The sequence below is a fragment of the Bombus vancouverensis genome, chromosome 4 (assembly GCF_051014615.1).
Source record: "Bombus vancouverensis nearcticus chromosome 4, iyBomVanc1_principal, whole genome shotgun sequence".
Classification (NCBI taxonomy): Eukaryota; Metazoa; Arthropoda; class Insecta; order Hymenoptera; family Apidae; genus Bombus; species Bombus vancouverensis.
In genome coordinates, this window is record NC_134914.1 from 5,826,213 (window position 1) to 5,842,966 (window position 16,754).

General features: G+C 32.8%; 3 protein-coding genes and 2 long non-coding RNA genes across 18 annotated transcripts in view; 3 read left to right on the plus strand and 2 right to left on the minus strand.

Moving 5' to 3' along the window:
- The first annotated feature begins 1,280 nt into the window (after nt 1-1,280).
- Miro (mitochondrial Rho GTPase) lies at nt 1,281-5,456 on the plus strand. 9 transcript variants are annotated; one of them, XM_076617858.1, is made up of 14 exons: nt 1,281-1,946; nt 2,040-2,245; nt 2,320-2,370; nt 2,450-2,551; nt 2,630-2,671; nt 2,759-2,924; nt 2,985-3,105; nt 3,184-3,376; nt 3,448-3,726; nt 3,805-4,017; nt 4,090-4,298; nt 4,551-4,589; nt 4,781-4,852; nt 5,224-5,456. In XM_076617858.1, the coding sequence occupies exons 1-14, from the start codon at nt 1,748-1,750 to the stop codon at nt 5,348-5,350; spliced, it is 2,019 nt and encodes a 672-aa protein (XP_076473973.1). In that variant the 5' UTR covers nt 1,281-1,747; the 3' UTR covers nt 5,351-5,456. The 9 variants fall into 9 exon arrangements, with proteins under 9 accessions (XP_076473973.1, XP_076473977.1, XP_076473974.1 ...); XM_076617859.1 differs by having other exon boundaries at nt 1,282-1,946; nt 4,102-4,298; XM_033342014.2 differs by having other exon boundaries at nt 1,282-1,946; nt 3,448-3,714.
- Nucleotides 5,457-6,142: 686 nt separating this feature from the next.
- LOC117160925 (Coiled-coil-helix-coiled-coil-helix domain containing 2) lies at nt 6,143-7,145 on the minus strand. 2 transcript variants are annotated; one of them, XM_076617864.1, is made up of 4 exons: nt 6,983-7,145; nt 6,600-6,799; nt 6,423-6,542; nt 6,143-6,335 (listed from the first exon to the last, which is right to left on the minus strand). In XM_076617864.1, the coding sequence occupies exons 1-4, from the start codon at nt 7,021-7,023 to the stop codon at nt 6,325-6,327; spliced, it is 372 nt and encodes a 123-aa protein (XP_076473979.1). In that variant the 5' UTR covers nt 7,024-7,145; the 3' UTR covers nt 6,143-6,324. The 2 variants fall into 2 exon arrangements, with proteins under 2 accessions (XP_076473979.1, XP_033197917.1); XM_033342026.2 differs by having other exon boundaries at nt 6,423-6,799; nt 6,983-7,143.
- A 151-nt stretch (nt 7,146-7,296) lies between these two features.
- LOC117160927 (uncharacterized) lies at nt 7,297-12,951 on the minus strand. Of its 5 annotated transcripts, XR_013058191.1 has the most exons (4): nt 10,257-10,858; nt 10,021-10,156; nt 8,135-8,255; nt 7,919-8,060 (listed from the first exon to the last, which is right to left on the minus strand). It is a non-coding gene; the product is annotated as an uncharacterized LOC117160927 (long non-coding RNA). The 5 variants fall into 5 exon arrangements; XR_013058188.1 differs by lacking the exons at nt 7,919-8,060; nt 10,021-10,156; nt 10,257-10,858 and adding exons at nt 7,297-7,911; nt 12,729-12,951; XR_013058189.1 differs by lacking the exons at nt 10,021-10,156; nt 10,257-10,858 and adding an exon at nt 12,729-12,951.
- On the plus strand, nt 9,081-14,543 carry LOC143302583 (uncharacterized). The gene is made up of 3 exons (XR_013058193.1): nt 9,081-9,770; nt 12,951-13,384; nt 13,481-14,543. It is a non-coding gene; the product is annotated as an uncharacterized LOC143302583 (long non-coding RNA).
- A 355-nt stretch (nt 14,544-14,898) lies between these two features.
- Nucleotides 14,899-16,754, plus strand: part of prage (RNA exonuclease prage) — a 36,946-nt gene continuing 35,090 nt past the window's right edge. The window contains exon 1 of the mRNA XM_076617857.1: nt 14,899-16,302. Within this exon, the coding sequence (XP_076473972.1) occupies nt 16,152-16,302 (151 nt within the window). The 5' untranslated portion in view covers nt 14,899-16,151. The remainder of the gene's footprint in view (nt 16,303-16,754) is intronic.

The window sequence follows — 16,754 nt, forward strand, 5'->3', positions numbered from 1 at the left end:
CTTATTTTTTTATTCAAATATATAATTAATGATAATTATAGAAAAAAATAGAAAAATAAATAATATTTTAACATAAAATCTTTATTTTAAACAATAAATTTTTGTTTACAATATTATTTTGTAATTAATAACAAAATATTGAATCAACATTTTTAATACAAATCCAAAAAATCACAGTGTTGAGGGTCATCAATATCTTCACGCGCGGGATAATGTAGGGAGATAATATGTAATATGTCTTGAACTCTCAGGTGACTATATGCGTAAAGGTTATCACTCTGCTTATCTCTTAAATGTTTTTACTATATTTTTATATCCCTGGGGGGTACAAAGAAAAAAGTACGCAAAATTATACTGACTATACAATTTTCCAGTGCAGCAGACAAAACAGAGATAATAGGATACATTTGTTCTTGCTTTGTCATCGGAAAAAGTGTTCGTTTTCTCATACATACATAAAATTTGCATTAACAAATATAAAATATAAAGTTTAATAAATGTATTATATATGTTCAAACATTTATGCATATATAAAATACTCTTTTTAATCTTTTACTTTTATCTGTTACCATATTATTTCATCCGATTAAATTTCATATAATTTTACAAAATACAAAATTTTCAAAATACTTAATTATATCATTAAATAATATTATTTGAAATATTTTTTTAGTAACAAAAGTTTTTTATTCTTCGATAATATGATAATATGTTTAGCATTACATGTAATTGCATGTGCAAAAAAGAAAGAAAAGAATCTTGTACAAGAATGATAACATAAAAAAACAAAAATATATTTTCGTTTTAGATAGTAGCAGCGCAATCAATCGTAATTTTTTTCTTTCATTTCACAATATTGTTTTACTTTTCGTTTTATTACATTGATGCAATAATTTGGTATAATTGACTAACAAATTTTAAAAAATTCAAGATGAAATTTTTTAATCAAGAAAGATATATTTTGACATACAATTTTTTGTCTATTCTCTCTAAAAAATTACAAAATCAAAGAGGTTTTTTTATTTTGTTATTGGTCTATTATAGTTTCAATATTTTATAATTTATGTTTTTCTATTAAGATGGAACTGGAAACATAAATAACATAAAGTGACATAAATTTATGTTTGATATTTGAAAAATGACTTAGAGGTCAATTTTAAACACCAAAATATTTGAACGCTATCGATTTCTACATGGTTCGCGTATAACAAGTATAGTATATAATTTAAATGTGGGCGCTACGAATCCATGAAATTTATTCCACAAATAGATTCATTTTCTGTTCAGCTTGTTTCTTATAGCAATTTATCGAAAACGGGACGATTATTCGAGCCGTTAATTACGATCCAATTGTCCTTTCATTTCTGTTAACCGCTTCTGTACATTAACGTTTGCACGTGTACATGTTTTATATGTGTATACTGTCATTCGTAGTACTGAACGTAACCTTGAAAAGCCCACCCTCGGAGCATAGGTTCAATTGTAGCGGATGAAGTACCGCTTTGTTGCTATCTATGCTGAATTAAGAAATCATATTGTTACTTCCAATCGAAAACCGTAATCTTTGATAAAACATATTCATGAAAAATCGAGAAATTATTGAGAAGTGACGTTCGGTTGTTGGTGTAGTAAGGTGCAAGGTTAGGAAAGAGCACGAAAGTTTCATTGGAAAAACAGAAAAATGTTCTTAAGAATTTAGGCGGTAAATGCCGCTGTTACGTGTCACAATTGTTTTGTTGAAATCAGTATGGTGCAACGCTCAGTCGCGCTTAGGCGCAACGTCAGGATTCTATTAATTGGTGATCGTGGAGTCGGCAAGACTTCTTTGATCTTATCATTAGTCAGTGAAGAATACGCTGAGGATGTGCCCTGTAAAGCGGAAGAAATCACTATCCCAGCTGACGTTACACCGGAACAAGTACCAACGAACATTGTAGATTATTCAGGTACATCAAAAATGTGTTTGTATGTTATTTTCATAAACATTAATTGTCTACTGCATCAATACTATTTCATTCATAACTTTTGATTTATTGCAGCCGCTGAACAAACTGAAGATCAGTTAACTGATGAAATTCAGAAAGCACATGTAATTTGTGTTGTTTATTCTGTGGTCGATGAGGATACTTTAGACAGAGCAGTTACGTATTGGTTACCATTGATTAGACGATGTTTAACAGATCATCGTTGTCCAGTTGTTCTTGTGGGAAATAAGATTGATCTTGTTGACTATTCTACTATCGAGGTTCAGTAAATTAAATGACATTTAGAATGTTTATTTTTCTTTTTTCACCATTAATTTTATTTTTTTGTCTTTAGGCTGTATATTCTATAATGAAGGAATTCACTGAAATAGAAAGTTGTATAGAGGTAAAAGGAAACTATGATTGCAATATATGTTAAATAAGTCATAATAACAAAATTATAATTCATATTGTATTTGTTCTAGTGTTCCGCCAAAACATTACAGAACGTTTCAGAAACTTTTTATTATGCACAAAAAGCTGTTTTACATCCTACCACACCACTTTATAATTATGATACCCATGAGGTAACACTCATTATAAAGTGTATATGTATAATCTAACTCATTTATGAACAACTTATTAATATAATATTATAAATTTAGCTTACAGAAGAATGTAAAATTGCACTACAAAGAATTTTCAAAGTAAGTGTATATGAATATAATAATATCCTTAGAAAAATACACTCTTTCTGTATATGTTTTACATTCATATCGTATCATTTTGTACAGATATGTGATTTAGACAATGATGGCTTGCTAAATGATATGGAACTAAATACATTTCAACAATGGTGCTTTAATATTCCCTTACAACCACAAGTTTTAGAGGATGTGAAGGCTGTATTATCAAAAAATATTCAGGATGGCATTTGTTCTGGATGTGTTACTCTGAAAGGTATTTTGCATATTGTATTTTCTAACAATCAGCATAGAAATACATTTTTGTCATTTATAGGTTTTATGTATCTTCAGTGTTTATTTATACAAAGAGGAAGAAATGAGACTACTTGGGCTGTGTTAAGAAAATTCGGTTATGATAATGAGTTACAGATGTCTAAAGAATACATATATCCACTGTTAGTACATATTTAATTAATAATATTATAAATGCTTATTTCACTTATTATTATAATTATTTTCGATATGTTATACAGATTAAAAGTTCCTGTTGGATGTACGACTGAATTATCACATAAAGGACAGGAATTTTTAACATTGTTATTTCTACAACATGATCGAGATCGCGATGGTGCTCTTTCTCCATCAGAAATGGAATCGTTATTTTCACGATGCCTAATGCCACCTTGGGGAGATGAATATAAATATACTGTACCTACTAATGAAAAAGTATGCTTTTTTTTTCATTGTTATCATCTTATAATATCTTTTACTTACTTCACCATTGCTTTTCGTAATAGGGATGGATTACACTTCAAGGGTATATGTGTCAATGGGCGCTATTGACTCTTACAAATGTGCGAAAAGCATTAGAATATATGGCATATCTAGGTTATAACATGTATAATAATGAATGTCAGACAAATGCGATTCTAGTTACTCGTGAAAAAAAGTTAGATTTGGCAAAAAAGCAGTCTAGCAGAAATGTCTATAGTTGTCATGTAATTGGCCCAAAAAGTAGTGGAAAGACAACATTATGTAGAACGTTTATTGACCCTAAACTTGAGGTATACGTGCTTGTTCGTACACATATATTGGTATACATATCTTATAATATACGTTTAACGATATCTATGTAACGCCTGACATGATTGCAGAAATTGACCAATGAAATGGTACCGCCAAGTTCACATGTTACTGTAAATACAGTACATGTGTATGGTCAGGAAAAGACAATAATTCTGCGAGATATAAACATACTAAATGTTCAGGATGCTTTAACTCCAGCACAAATTCAGTGTGATGTGGCAGCTCTTGTTTACGATGCTAGTAATCCTAAATCGTTTGAATATATTGCACGGATTTACATTGTAAGCATTTCTTTCGTACTGTTCTATAAAGACATTAGAATTGTTTTTCCTGATATTTGCAATTAAATTCAGCATCTTTTCCAGAAATATTTTGCAGATAGTAAGATCCCTGTTCTCATAATAGCAAATAAGAGTGATCTGTCTGAAGTAAAGCAAGATTACTTGCTACAGCCAATAAGTTTTTGCAATAAGTACAAACTGATGCCACCGCAACCATACAGCATCTCCCGTACAGTACGACGTGAAATCTTCGTTAAACTAGCGACAATGGCAGCTTTCCCGTAAGTTCAATTTTTTAAAACATCAATTATTAAGTAGAAATATTTTGTATAATAAACGCTCCTAAAATGTTGTTGTTTTAAAAAATAATTTTATTTCGTCGTAAAGAAAATATCGTAAAACTGTGACGTATTTGTTTGATACTATTCGATATCTTTTATTCAGTATACCTTACCATTTTTAAGAAAGTGTATTTTAGTATATCCTGTAAACTGAATTATTATTAAACACTAACAAAAAGATTTCATGTTTAGCCGCTTTCAAGGAGCATGGGTATTATTTTACAGAGACAGGTTGGTCTGAATTTTTGCAACACCGTAAGCATTGTAAGCTTGAGCAAATCGTGAATCACATTTCTTTTTTCATTTATATGTCATTGCACGTATACACAAACATATATTCTTCAAATGTGCTAGGCGATTTGCTCACATTAAAGGGTGTCGCATGTTTAAGACTATCATAACAAGGTCTTAAATCTTTTCAGTCCTTTGAGGCGAATGGTCCACATGTTGCTTGTCAAACCCTCACCCACTCAGTGGTGGAGTTCTTTTACAAGGTTTTTGTTTGTATTATAAGTTTCTGTTAATTTCACGGAGTGCTCACGACTTACAATACAAATATGATATCGATATTCTTTTGCATGAGCATGAGACATGATTGATCTTTATATCTTGTTTTGATTGTTTACATTATACACATATCTACAAATTCAAACTTATTTTTTTTATTTATGTGTCAAATTGTGATAAAATTCAAATATAAAAAACTAGCAGTTTTATTGTAGGATAGTATGTTGTTTACATTGTGAACTAATGTATATATACAAACATTTTATATTGTGAAATAATGCATATATATGAATTTTTTCATACTGGAGATCATAGAATTTTAACTGATTATTATGATAAATAATTCTTGATTTTTCAGACATATAAATCAATTTGGATTATTACAAGGGGATTCGATGGTCTGGTGGAAAGCTGGTCTTGGAATTGCAGTTGCTACCGTCGCAGGTTTTGTGGTGATGCGCGTCTTAAATACAGAGAAAAGATAGTCTACCATATTCCTTTTCTTGCACATTTAACTGCCTCTTTTGGTCGAGTATAAAGCCGTCTTTGAGAAACGCGTTAAGTTAATAAACAATGTTCTTAAATCATTAATTTCTTATATGTCCTTGATTACTTCAATACGAGGATCAGAGCTTCTTATTTATAATGTTATTCTCTTTAATGTATCATTTCATCTGATCAATTAATTTTGTTGTTTGTATACATTCTGACATTTCATCCATGTATCATGATAAGCTTTGCATGTATCCAGACCTTCACTTCTTAAAGCGCATTCGAAGAATTCTCGTATTTCGGAAATACATAATTCTTGTGTGTTTGTAGAATTATTGTTAAGAACGGCTTTAGCAGGAGATTCATGTCCTACATTGCTAGCAAGTGCGCTTTCGATTGCTTGACCCTTGTATGAATCATTAATTTAATTTGAAATGATTAATTATTAATTTCTAAAGGAAAAAAGCAAGCAATAATGTTAGTACTTACCATAACAGGGCCAGCTGCAACTTCAGCTGCTGTACTAGTAGCAGATTGAAAAGCAAAGGATTGATTATTGTTATTTGTCCATAATTGGGATGATGAAGCTTTTGCCTTAAATCTATATATATATATAATTTAAATTACAAAAATCTAAAGAAAATTATTTTCTAATATAATTGTGTTATATGTACATCATGTAAAAATTAATGTTTTATTTTACATTTTTTGTCCTATCTTTAAAATTATTACTTTATCACATATATATACAGAAAAAGGTTCAATCAAAATGAATAACAATCATATAAACAGGAATCAAATTTATTTTAATTTATTTCACTTGCATACATGTATACATTTTAACCAATTTATATAAGCAATGATTAAAATAATTCTAGTTCACGGTAAATACAGAACCCAAATTTTTATGAGATCTACTAAATTCATTAATATTGCCTATCTTCCTGCTATTACCTGAATGCCTTGTTTAAATTAAATCTGAAATTAAAAAACAAATTTAATAGTGGGCAATTGGCTCAGGCTATATTATGAAACATATATAGAAAAATATTATTTAAAACTTACTGTTAGATGCCTTGCACTGACGAAGAGCCTCATTAAAGCCTTCGCACAATGAAAGATCTGATTGATTTTGGGCACATTCTAAGAATTGTTTAACTTCCCAAGCGCAAGCACCACCAGCAGGTGCAGAAACCGGTGCATTTTGTACTGCAGCAGGTGCTACACCTACTGGTGCAGCAGCGGCCTCACTGGAACCTCCACTGAAGAGGCCAGTCACTGCGTGTCCAATAGTATGACCGACAGCAGAACCAATTGCCACACCTCCAGCAGTAGCAGCCATTTGTCCCATGAGGGATGGCTGTTGAGGTTGAGCTACCATTGGTGTTGATGCAGGAGGATGTGCTGGAGCGGTTGCAACTGGAGCTGAGGCTCGTCTAACCCTAAATTATAAATAAAATTGCTTTTATTGTATGGTTGCACATGCTTACGAAAGTAATTCAAGAACCACGTAACTTCATTATGATAAACGTGATTCCGTTACATTCGACGAATTATTAAACATTCAAAGACAATTTATGAAAAATTACACGTACGAATATGATTAAAAAAGGAAAAATACTCACGTCCTCGGAGGAGGATTTGCTGCTCGTCCACGTCGTGGCATGTTTTTGCGTTTTTGCACACTAAATTTCGTATAACACAATACACGTTCGTACTCCTAAGAGCTTAATCTGATACTGCAATGAAATCTTTAATGATTTTATAAGTTACGCAAGTTAGTGAAACTGCGCAGGCTTAAATGTAGCTATCGAGCTTTCCAGAAATAAAACAGGAAGTACACTATCAGAAATGTAGCGAACTTCAGTTCATTTCGAAATTAACAAGAAATGTATAATAAATCCTAAATGGTAAATCCGAATAACATTTTAATAAAACATTTGATATATTTTATATATTTTTATATTAATTATACACAAACATTGTATTATATATTACAAGTTAATATTTTACAATATAATATTCAAACCATGATGTTGGCTATAATGTTTAATATATATAGTTATTGAATAGACCATATTCATAGGATTCACATATATACACATCATATGAATTAAAAATTGAATATTAATTAAAGAAATATTAATCTTGTATTGTAAAATGTAAAAATGTCTTATTTTTTAAAATACTTTTACTTAAAAATAAAAGACTAACGAATCTCCATGCAAGTATATTACAACTTCATGAAGTACTATTGCATGATTTTATGTAAAATGTCCTACTTATAGCTTTTTTATAAAATGAATATACATATAAGTATATATAACTATGTTTATCACTGAGATATATGCAGTAAAATGAATTAGTAATTACTAATAGAATATCTATTTCTCCAAATTGCCTATTTCCGGAGTTATGTAAATCAAATATGTATTATATAATTCGGACGATAGATGTTTTTCTCAAATACGAGACTGACCTCTTTTGCTGTACTGGTGAAATTGGAGACGGCGAAGCTCGACCTCGTCTTTCATTTCTCTGGATAGTTTTTCTTCTACCATACATAATTTTGCTTTTTGATTTATTCGAAATATATTATTTTTAAATAGACTAAATCAAACGATAAAAATGATTAAATCATCTTGATATAATTAGTTTTTAATAGTATATTAGAAACCAGTCATCATTGTTTCTAATTACATTCTGAAGTATGCAGAAAATTATATATATTATCACGTATAAATAGTAATTTAATGATTTATAATTGCAAAACTTACTGAGTGTATACGTATTTTCTTTCGTTTGTTTGCTCATTTCAATCCTTTGAAATTGCTTGACAAAGCAATCGTATTTTACAAGAATTCTGCTAGAGTGCGCCATAATCTCGATTGTCGCAATCTATACAAAAAGTCAAAAATGTAGCAAAACAATAAACAGTAATTTGTATTCTTTGTAAAATACTAAACCAACAAAGAGTACAAATGAGATTCAATAAGTAACTGTTAAACAACGAGACTTAAAGGTTGATTGAATGTGCGTTTCGTGTCTTGAATACAAATTTAAAATCATAGTAATCTTCTTAATTATTTTTCCTAATTTATTAGATCATTGTTAATTCTTTTAGTATTCTATTCTATTGTATTCAAATTTTGTATTCAAATCTTTTTACTTAATTCTTAAATGACTTAGATGTTTATAGTATTTACAGAAATTAATTCTTGTGTATATTATCGTTATTGCATTATCAGATAATTTAATTTGTTTTTAGTTTTCAAAAATTTTATTCCCCGCTAATATTTATAACAAAAATATTATTACAACAAGTATGTATGTATGTCAATATTTGCGCAATTGCAACGTAAGTAACTATACATATATCCTAATACACATTTACGTATGTTAGAGAAATTTGTAAGATTATATTTAGAAACATCTATTTAACACAAAATAACTATTGTGTGTGGACACAAATTCAATTCCAATAAAAAACAATGATAAACGAAGAAAATTTTCCCAAAACTGAAATGACAATAAATTCATTTCGTTTCTTAATTTTTAATTTTTGATCGCCATTAATATAAACGGTTTACATTATCAAAAGATGTAATACTATATTTACAATAATATTTAATATTTGCAAATATATTTAATATCAAATATTTTATTCAAAACTCAAAACATTTAAAACTGTGTTTGTTATTGAGAACATCAATTTTGTCAATAATTTTTAGGAGTGCTGGTACGTATTCCGAACAAAGCTAGCAGATCTTATCGCTATGCAAACAAGAAAGAATGAAAATGACTCAGTAAAAATATCATAGAAAGAAACTAAGTTAGTATAAACGTGGGAAAGAAGTTTGGAACGGAGCGCGATGATCTTGGCCAGTTTCGGCGTCTGTGGTACAGTGTTATCGGGTTGTTATCGTCGTGCAACACGTGTCAATATAGGCGCGCGTTGGCTGCAACTGTTGAGTGCATTCACCGACCATGCGCACATCAGCTGAACGAAACTCTTCATAAACCGGCGGGAACACGTTGCACATGACTCAGTGTACACGATGCCACGAGTTGGCCGCGATAGATTACGCACCACGTATATACGCCCTTCCCTTTTTTCAGTTTTCTGCGGTGCTACTACGACCGTTTTTGTCATCGCGTTTTCTTGACACACATGTGACCTTTCCTGTTTGTTTGCGGTACGATATCCGGCTCAGTGTTCAGACAAAGAAGCGCGACCGATGCCTCAATTCAACAACATTCTCCCCCACCGAGGCAAACGACCGTTTTTGATAAAAAGACTGAAGGAACGAATAAAAGAAACGGCGTAAAATATTTTCCAGGAAGGAATGACCATCTATTTTGTCATAGAAGATTCACAAAAGATTAAGGAGGATCGTCTATCAGGCAAGCGTGGTGAGTAATTGTTATTGTTTTGGTTGTTGTGAAACACGTGCGTGACGAAAAGTGTCAAAGTAGTCCCAAACAAAATGTCATGTCATAGCCATAGCGACAATCTTCCTGTACAGTAGTTCACCGTTTGGTCAAATATAGCGGAGGACGCGATAGTTATAGATATAGATAGTAATAGAGGTTCACTAGCTCCACCTGTTTTTATTGGTTCTAATAATAGAAGTTAACGTTTAGAAAAGTTAAATCAACATGCCTGTGCGTTTAGTTAAGTCACCCTCTGCATCTCGTATTCCGAACACAAACAAACGGCTCTATACATATATGTTTATGCTACAAGAATACGCGTTCGTGTATGCTGTTCGATTAAAGATGAAACAATAAAAGCTCAGCTATGAAATCATATATTTGAAATTGAACATTAACTTCTTCAACGAATTACAGATAAACGGAATTCTATTGTATATGACTAAATTATATCTTAAAATTTACTTAGAGAAAGCTGACGTAATATCTGTTGGTGACGATGAAATATCAAGCTGGTCTAATGCGACAGCGATAACGAGAGAGACTGGTGACAAACATTAGCTTCGCGATTCGCAATTTGCGCGGTGAAAAAGAGAGAGAGAGAGAGAGAGAGAAGAAAAGAACGAAGTTAAATAAAGAGTCGATGAGAAGAAAATGGGCGCCGCGCCGCGCCGCGTCGTATCTGATTCGTTCGAGGGATATCGAATTTAAATCGCACACGTCAAACGACGTGTTTGGATCACGCGTGCCGGTCGTTCGATGTTGATAGACGGAATTATAGTTGCCTATGGAAATGTTTCCAGTTGCCTATATTTTTTACTGGAGACTTTTGTTTCCTTTGTTACTGTCTATACTTTTTGTTTTTATTTCTTCGAAATTTGTTTGACGCAGCATCGCCCTTGCGTCGCAACGGACCAAAATTATTCTTCCCGGTAACGCATACGCGTGGCAATCCCGTCGCGGAATTGCGCACTTCTTTCATGGCGTTGTGCCAATTTCAAAGTTCAGGTACTAGAGATCATGGCGTGCATACAGGGTGTTACTTTATTACTAATAATTAGTTTGTACATATGTTAGTTTATTAGAAGAGTGATACAATTACGAAAAGTATATTTTTTCAGGAAATCGGTTTGAAATAGAAATTATAGATGTATAAATTCGGCTATTTATCGATGGAAATATTTTTCTTTTTTATAATTTAAGCTTTTATTTACTTGGCAGTCTTTAAATCTTGGAAATCTTTAATAAATCAAACAAGTGACAAATTTCTAATAAATGTGTAGGTATTATTCTATTTTGCATTGTGATATTACCCTTCCGACGATGTAACTAGCAAAAACAAGAACATATGACTTACTTGATCTTTATGATTGCCAATTATCTAGATTTATGCATTTTTCTCATTCCTAAGATAATAGAGTACACATTAATTATTAGGAATAATAATTGAGTCACTTATATAAGAACGAAATGAAATGACAGTTTTTATAAGAAAAGTGGGTCAAACAGGTCACACATTTGTACGCACCTTCTTCCATTTCCTTCAACAATTAAATTTATCACTACAGAAATGAGTCTAGTCTCATTGATAAAAAAAAATGCGTATGTTACGAAGCTTCAAAGTGAACTATAAACATTTCGTTTGAAATTCTTCTACTTTTCACCTGACCTTTGCACATTTTCTCAGAACACTGATGACTTAAATCAGATACGTCATCTTAAGAACATTTAGATAACGATCACTGATTATCATTGTCATATATTAAAAACTCACTGTGTGCTAGATCATTGATACGTAAAAAATTCGACGGTCGATTGACAGTAAAGTGAAAAGTCGAAATATCGAAAAATTTCAGATAAATGATCCATACCGCAGATCAGATAATAGAAGTTTTTAATACAAGCTTCTTTTGAAATAAGACTCCCCTTCATTAGCTAGCGGTTAAATTAAGCGCGTCATTCAATAAAATAATACTATCGTTTCTCGATTGCTATTTTCTAAGCCATGCTGACGATCATGTTGGAGCAGGCAATTCATTCAACTACTACGCATAACAGCAAACGAACAGGAAAATATTACGTTACGTATCGATCAAGCACGGAATTCCATTTTCCAAGTGATGTTCGCGCGAAAATTCATTCGAAGTGCAAATACATGCATAACAGGAAAATCCACCGAGTCAGCGAAAGCATAATAACTTGGACGAAGATATCTGCATTTAAAATCCTCGCGTTCGATTCACAGAAAGATGCATTTCATTTTTATTTCATATTCGAAGTAACTCTGGAATACGTTTCTACTTCGAAACGAATATTAATTAACTTCGGTACATTGGAACTGATATCCTTAAATAGAAACGCGTAGAAACTGCTGGTAGTGATTTCATTATGTAATTTTAGCGTCTATACAGCTAAAGATCCATATACACCAAATTTATCTCAGGAACAAGCGTCAACATGGATAATATACCTTACGCGCGGGACGCGCATGTGACGAACGTTATCGGTGCTAATAAGAAGCGTACCTAACCTAATACACAGATCGCAATTATTTCATCGATGCGCAACGTATATTCAAAATTTGTCGATTCCTCCAACGAACTCGCTGTGTTTTTAATAAAAACAGAAACAGATGATAGCTACGAATCTATTAATCATTTCTAACCTGTTTCCTGTTTCGATGGTGTACATATTTTGGTTATTTTTATCAACGTTTATTTTGCTAGACTGCCTTTGATGGATAAAAATGATTTATTATTAATGGATTTGATAAAATATTGATCTCATGCAATTTTTATCGATCGAGAAACATTTATCCTTGATCTTTAATTTTAATCGATCCATGCTTCCAAATCATATTTGACCTTTCCGCTGATCCTTAGATAAACATGTTATCAAACACTTCGTTGTCTTTACAAAGTACGTAACATGACTAACCAAGGAAGTAATCCAACGGACATTCCGTAGCAGCATCGATCTTGCGGTACCCATTTGTAGCAGGAAAATGTTTGTATTTTGTCCCTCAATTCCTCTGATACACGTGCTTTTTCCTTTTCGCTCGATAAGCGTATTGCACCAGAAATAGTTCGTTATGTTCCATTGTTAGCTCCAATTTTCCTTAATTAATCGGAGTTTATTCAAGTCAACCAAATTCTTTAGGGCAAACGACTTTTAAACTCGAGTGAGGGTTCGTTGGCCCGAACCCAGGGACCCAACAAAATATGTATTCGTGAAGTGAGAAACAAGAAGCTGCAGAATCGACGCGGGAAACGAAGTCGAGGAAGTGGCGTAGATACAGCGCGTGCGCGAGAAAAATTTCAACCGATTCGAGTTTATACCACTCTTCACTTATCAAACGAGCAACAAAACATTCATTGATTATTGCGCAGCAGTTCAATATCAAAGGTTCTAAAAGAATAAAAATGTGGAATCGTTGTTAAGACCTGAATCTTGAAACGCATTAACGATGTGAATTTTTTTCAAATTTGACATGCATTTGATAAAATATAACAAGAAATAGGATAAGAACTTTACATACGTGACGATTCCTACATCATACAGAACCTTTTTTAATTCCAGAAAAGTACAGAGAAGTAAGTAAACTAAAGTAATTTAAATTTTATCTCCTTCTTGAAAATGCAACGTTTCTTAGAAAATCTATAAAAACGTATTTTTCTTGTTATTTTCAGTATCGTTGTTATTTTCTTAAATATACAAATAGATTGATAAAAATGAACACCTTGTATATGATTGGAGGTTCTGTTTATACATGAAGCATGATGGCGAGGCTTGCACGTGAGAGAGTCAAATCGAGGACGAAGACGATTGAAATGAGGAAAAGTAACGGGGCGAATAACGGGTTGAGTTTAACGCATCTTGCCGTTACGAGCACATTTGTAAGCCTAGTTGTTAGGTTATAGTGGATCATGTAACTTCACGATCGAATGCATATTAATACAATGCACACTTGTCTCAGTGTTCACATCTATTACCGGTTTGCAGACGGACAGACGATTTACATGAGATCGTAAACAAGATAGATATCGATTTGTTCCACAATATTTTCATTTTTGTTCGGCGAATTTTTAGTGGCCTTGCTTTCGATAAACAAGCTTGACGCTATCTTTGCTTGGTATCGTTAGCGATGACGTTGTACGTCTTCTCTAGAATCTTAAATATGTCTACGCCAGAGAAAACGAAATAGTCATTGAGTTTCCAAGAACACTGTTACTTTATTCCAAGAAATTTGTGACACTACAATCTGTATGAACGAGTTGATGTAATAGAATTTCCGGAATCCCGTTACCCATCACATTTAAGATAAGATACATTTTTATTGTGACCTTTGATTATTTTCTTAAAAGAAGAAAGAGAGCTGAACTCGGAACTTAATCTACAACATTGTTCCTAAATGTAATCTGAAGGAGTGAAAACAATATTAATAAACGAGAACATTAGCAAAAATTGAAATATTCACGTTTGTTACGAATATCTTCTTGCAACATTATACCTTTTGTTGTTTTACTAAAATATAAAAATGGATAAAATTTTTGTTCCCTCTTTTTGATGTATATCAATTACATACCAATGTTAATAAGTGCTTATGCTTTAATGTTTTCTCTGTTTATGATAATGTGACGATTAAAACTTTTAAATAGAATTATAAACTATTACAATCTCAATATTAAAAGATTTACACATATAGCCAGAAGTCATATTGATCAATTACATAAGTTAGAAAATAAAACAAAATTATGTCACAAACACCATCTTTTTTAATCTTCCTTGAAATTTATTGTTATTTATAATATTTCCTTGTGATAAGTGAATGTGTGGAAATAAACCATTTGTTTCTTGAAACTGGAGGTTAATTATATTTCCTGGGTAATGCAATTGAGAAATTTGAGAAAAGTGAAGTTATCAAAAATTAATTTGATTTCGGATTTCATATATCATTGATATAATGAATCGTATCGACCACTCGAATGTTAATCGCCGGAGCGCGGTTCCTTACCCGCCAGACATCGAAGTATTCGATCGCGCAAGTGCAACTTCCGTTTCGGTGGGAGAACACAACTACCTTCGTGGGGGTTTGAAATGGTGGGGAATCTTCGAAGAGAGCGAGTTAAACGCGAGGCAGCTAGGTTACCATCGCGTATATACCGGCACTATTGACATGTTCCGGCAAACACGCGCTTCGAGCTCTTACGAGCATTACGTTCACTGATCAAACTCCTAACGTGTCTCCTTCGCGATGATTCCGTCTGATTTACGAGTGTACCGCCAGAGCATGCGATCACCTAAATGGCTTACATAAGTTGCGCGGTAACATTAATTACTTTGGGTAAATTGCATGCACATCTTATTCAATAACGTCGTGAGTATTACTTCAAGAAATTCAAATTGGTGACAACCTATTAAAACTGCGTAAACACAAATCGCGAAAGACACTTTCACGGAAGTTTCGGCACTCTTTCGTTTCTTCTTACGAATACGAAATAGAGTAGCCGGTTCTTGGGTCACTCGATTGCCAGTTACGTGTTCTATTCCCATTTTAAATCGATGACATAAACCGCGGCCAGTGTTGGGTAATTATTAAACATTAAGTTCACCAAGCGATAATTCTTATAAAAGCAATATTGACAAGAACGAAATTTAAATGATACAATGTGTCACACATAAAATACGAGCTTGGTGAGGAACGTGACGGTGACCTAGAAACGATTTGAAGTGGTAACTTTGTCATCTAAGTAGACAAATCTCGCAACGGTGCCAAGAAAAAAAATCGAAGTGGGGGATCAAGGAATGCGAACGTTATTCTTTCAAGTTGCTGTGTGTCTCTACGAGTCATGTTCGACCTACGATTATAAAATTTGCACTACGAAACGAGATCTTTCTAAGCTGTTGTGGATGTAGAAAATCATTTTTTGTTTCATTTCAACGAATTTTATTCGCCTATAATATATACTTTATACGAAAAATACAAAAGAAAACCGCGTAAAAATAAGATGCAAAGATGATCGATGTCGATAATAAGAAATAGAAACTGTTGGAAATATCTGGTGAAGTTTCGTTTCTACGATTCCTCTGGTTCGTGGATAAAGACGTGCCAATGATCGAGCTCGAGCATTCCATCTATAAAGCGAGTAGTTCAGGTTTGCCGTGGAGTTGACGCACTGGCCGCGATCGTTGCATGATATCTCATGTTTTTTGGAACACGCGGTTCGTGTGTGTGTTCCAGTCTCGCGTCTCGTGCTTGTATTTTACGTTGATTTTTAACGGACCTATATTGAATCAAGCGTGCGTCGAAAGTGCGGTGAAATAAAAAACAAAGTGCTGTGGCTTAATTAAACGGTGAAGATGGAGGATACAGAAGGGAAAATCACGCCGAGAATCAGCATGTCCGTGATCGTGCTCGTGAGCACGCTGTTTCTTGGCGGTGTGCTGTTTGTAATCGGTTACATTGTTAGCCGGTTGTCACGGTCCAATAAACCTTCGGATTCAATAAAAAGTAAGCATTGCCATAAAGAAATTTTACTAGTAATATTTCCCCTACGATTCCTCGCCGAAAAAAACCACGCTTGCGTGTTCGCGAACCACTCACGCCGTCAAGTACGATTCTCTTTTCTTTTCGCGTTTTCACTTGCAGACCGCGATAAAAAAGAAATTTCACAAGACGAAGCAAAACGATGAATAAACATATTACATAGTTGGACGAGTTACACGTCTAACGTCAGCATGTCTAAATACCATAAACAAGAAACAACAAAGTTTTCTGCACTTTGTTTTATCTATAATTTCACGAGAACTTACATTGATAATCGTCTTTTTTTATACTCACGCTACATTTCTAACAATTTTAATTGTCTGTTGTAAACGAATTACATGTTTGGGAACGTTAATTGGCATCACGTGTGGAATTCAGTCGAACGTGCATTTTTTATGCTTTTGAAGGAAACTCTG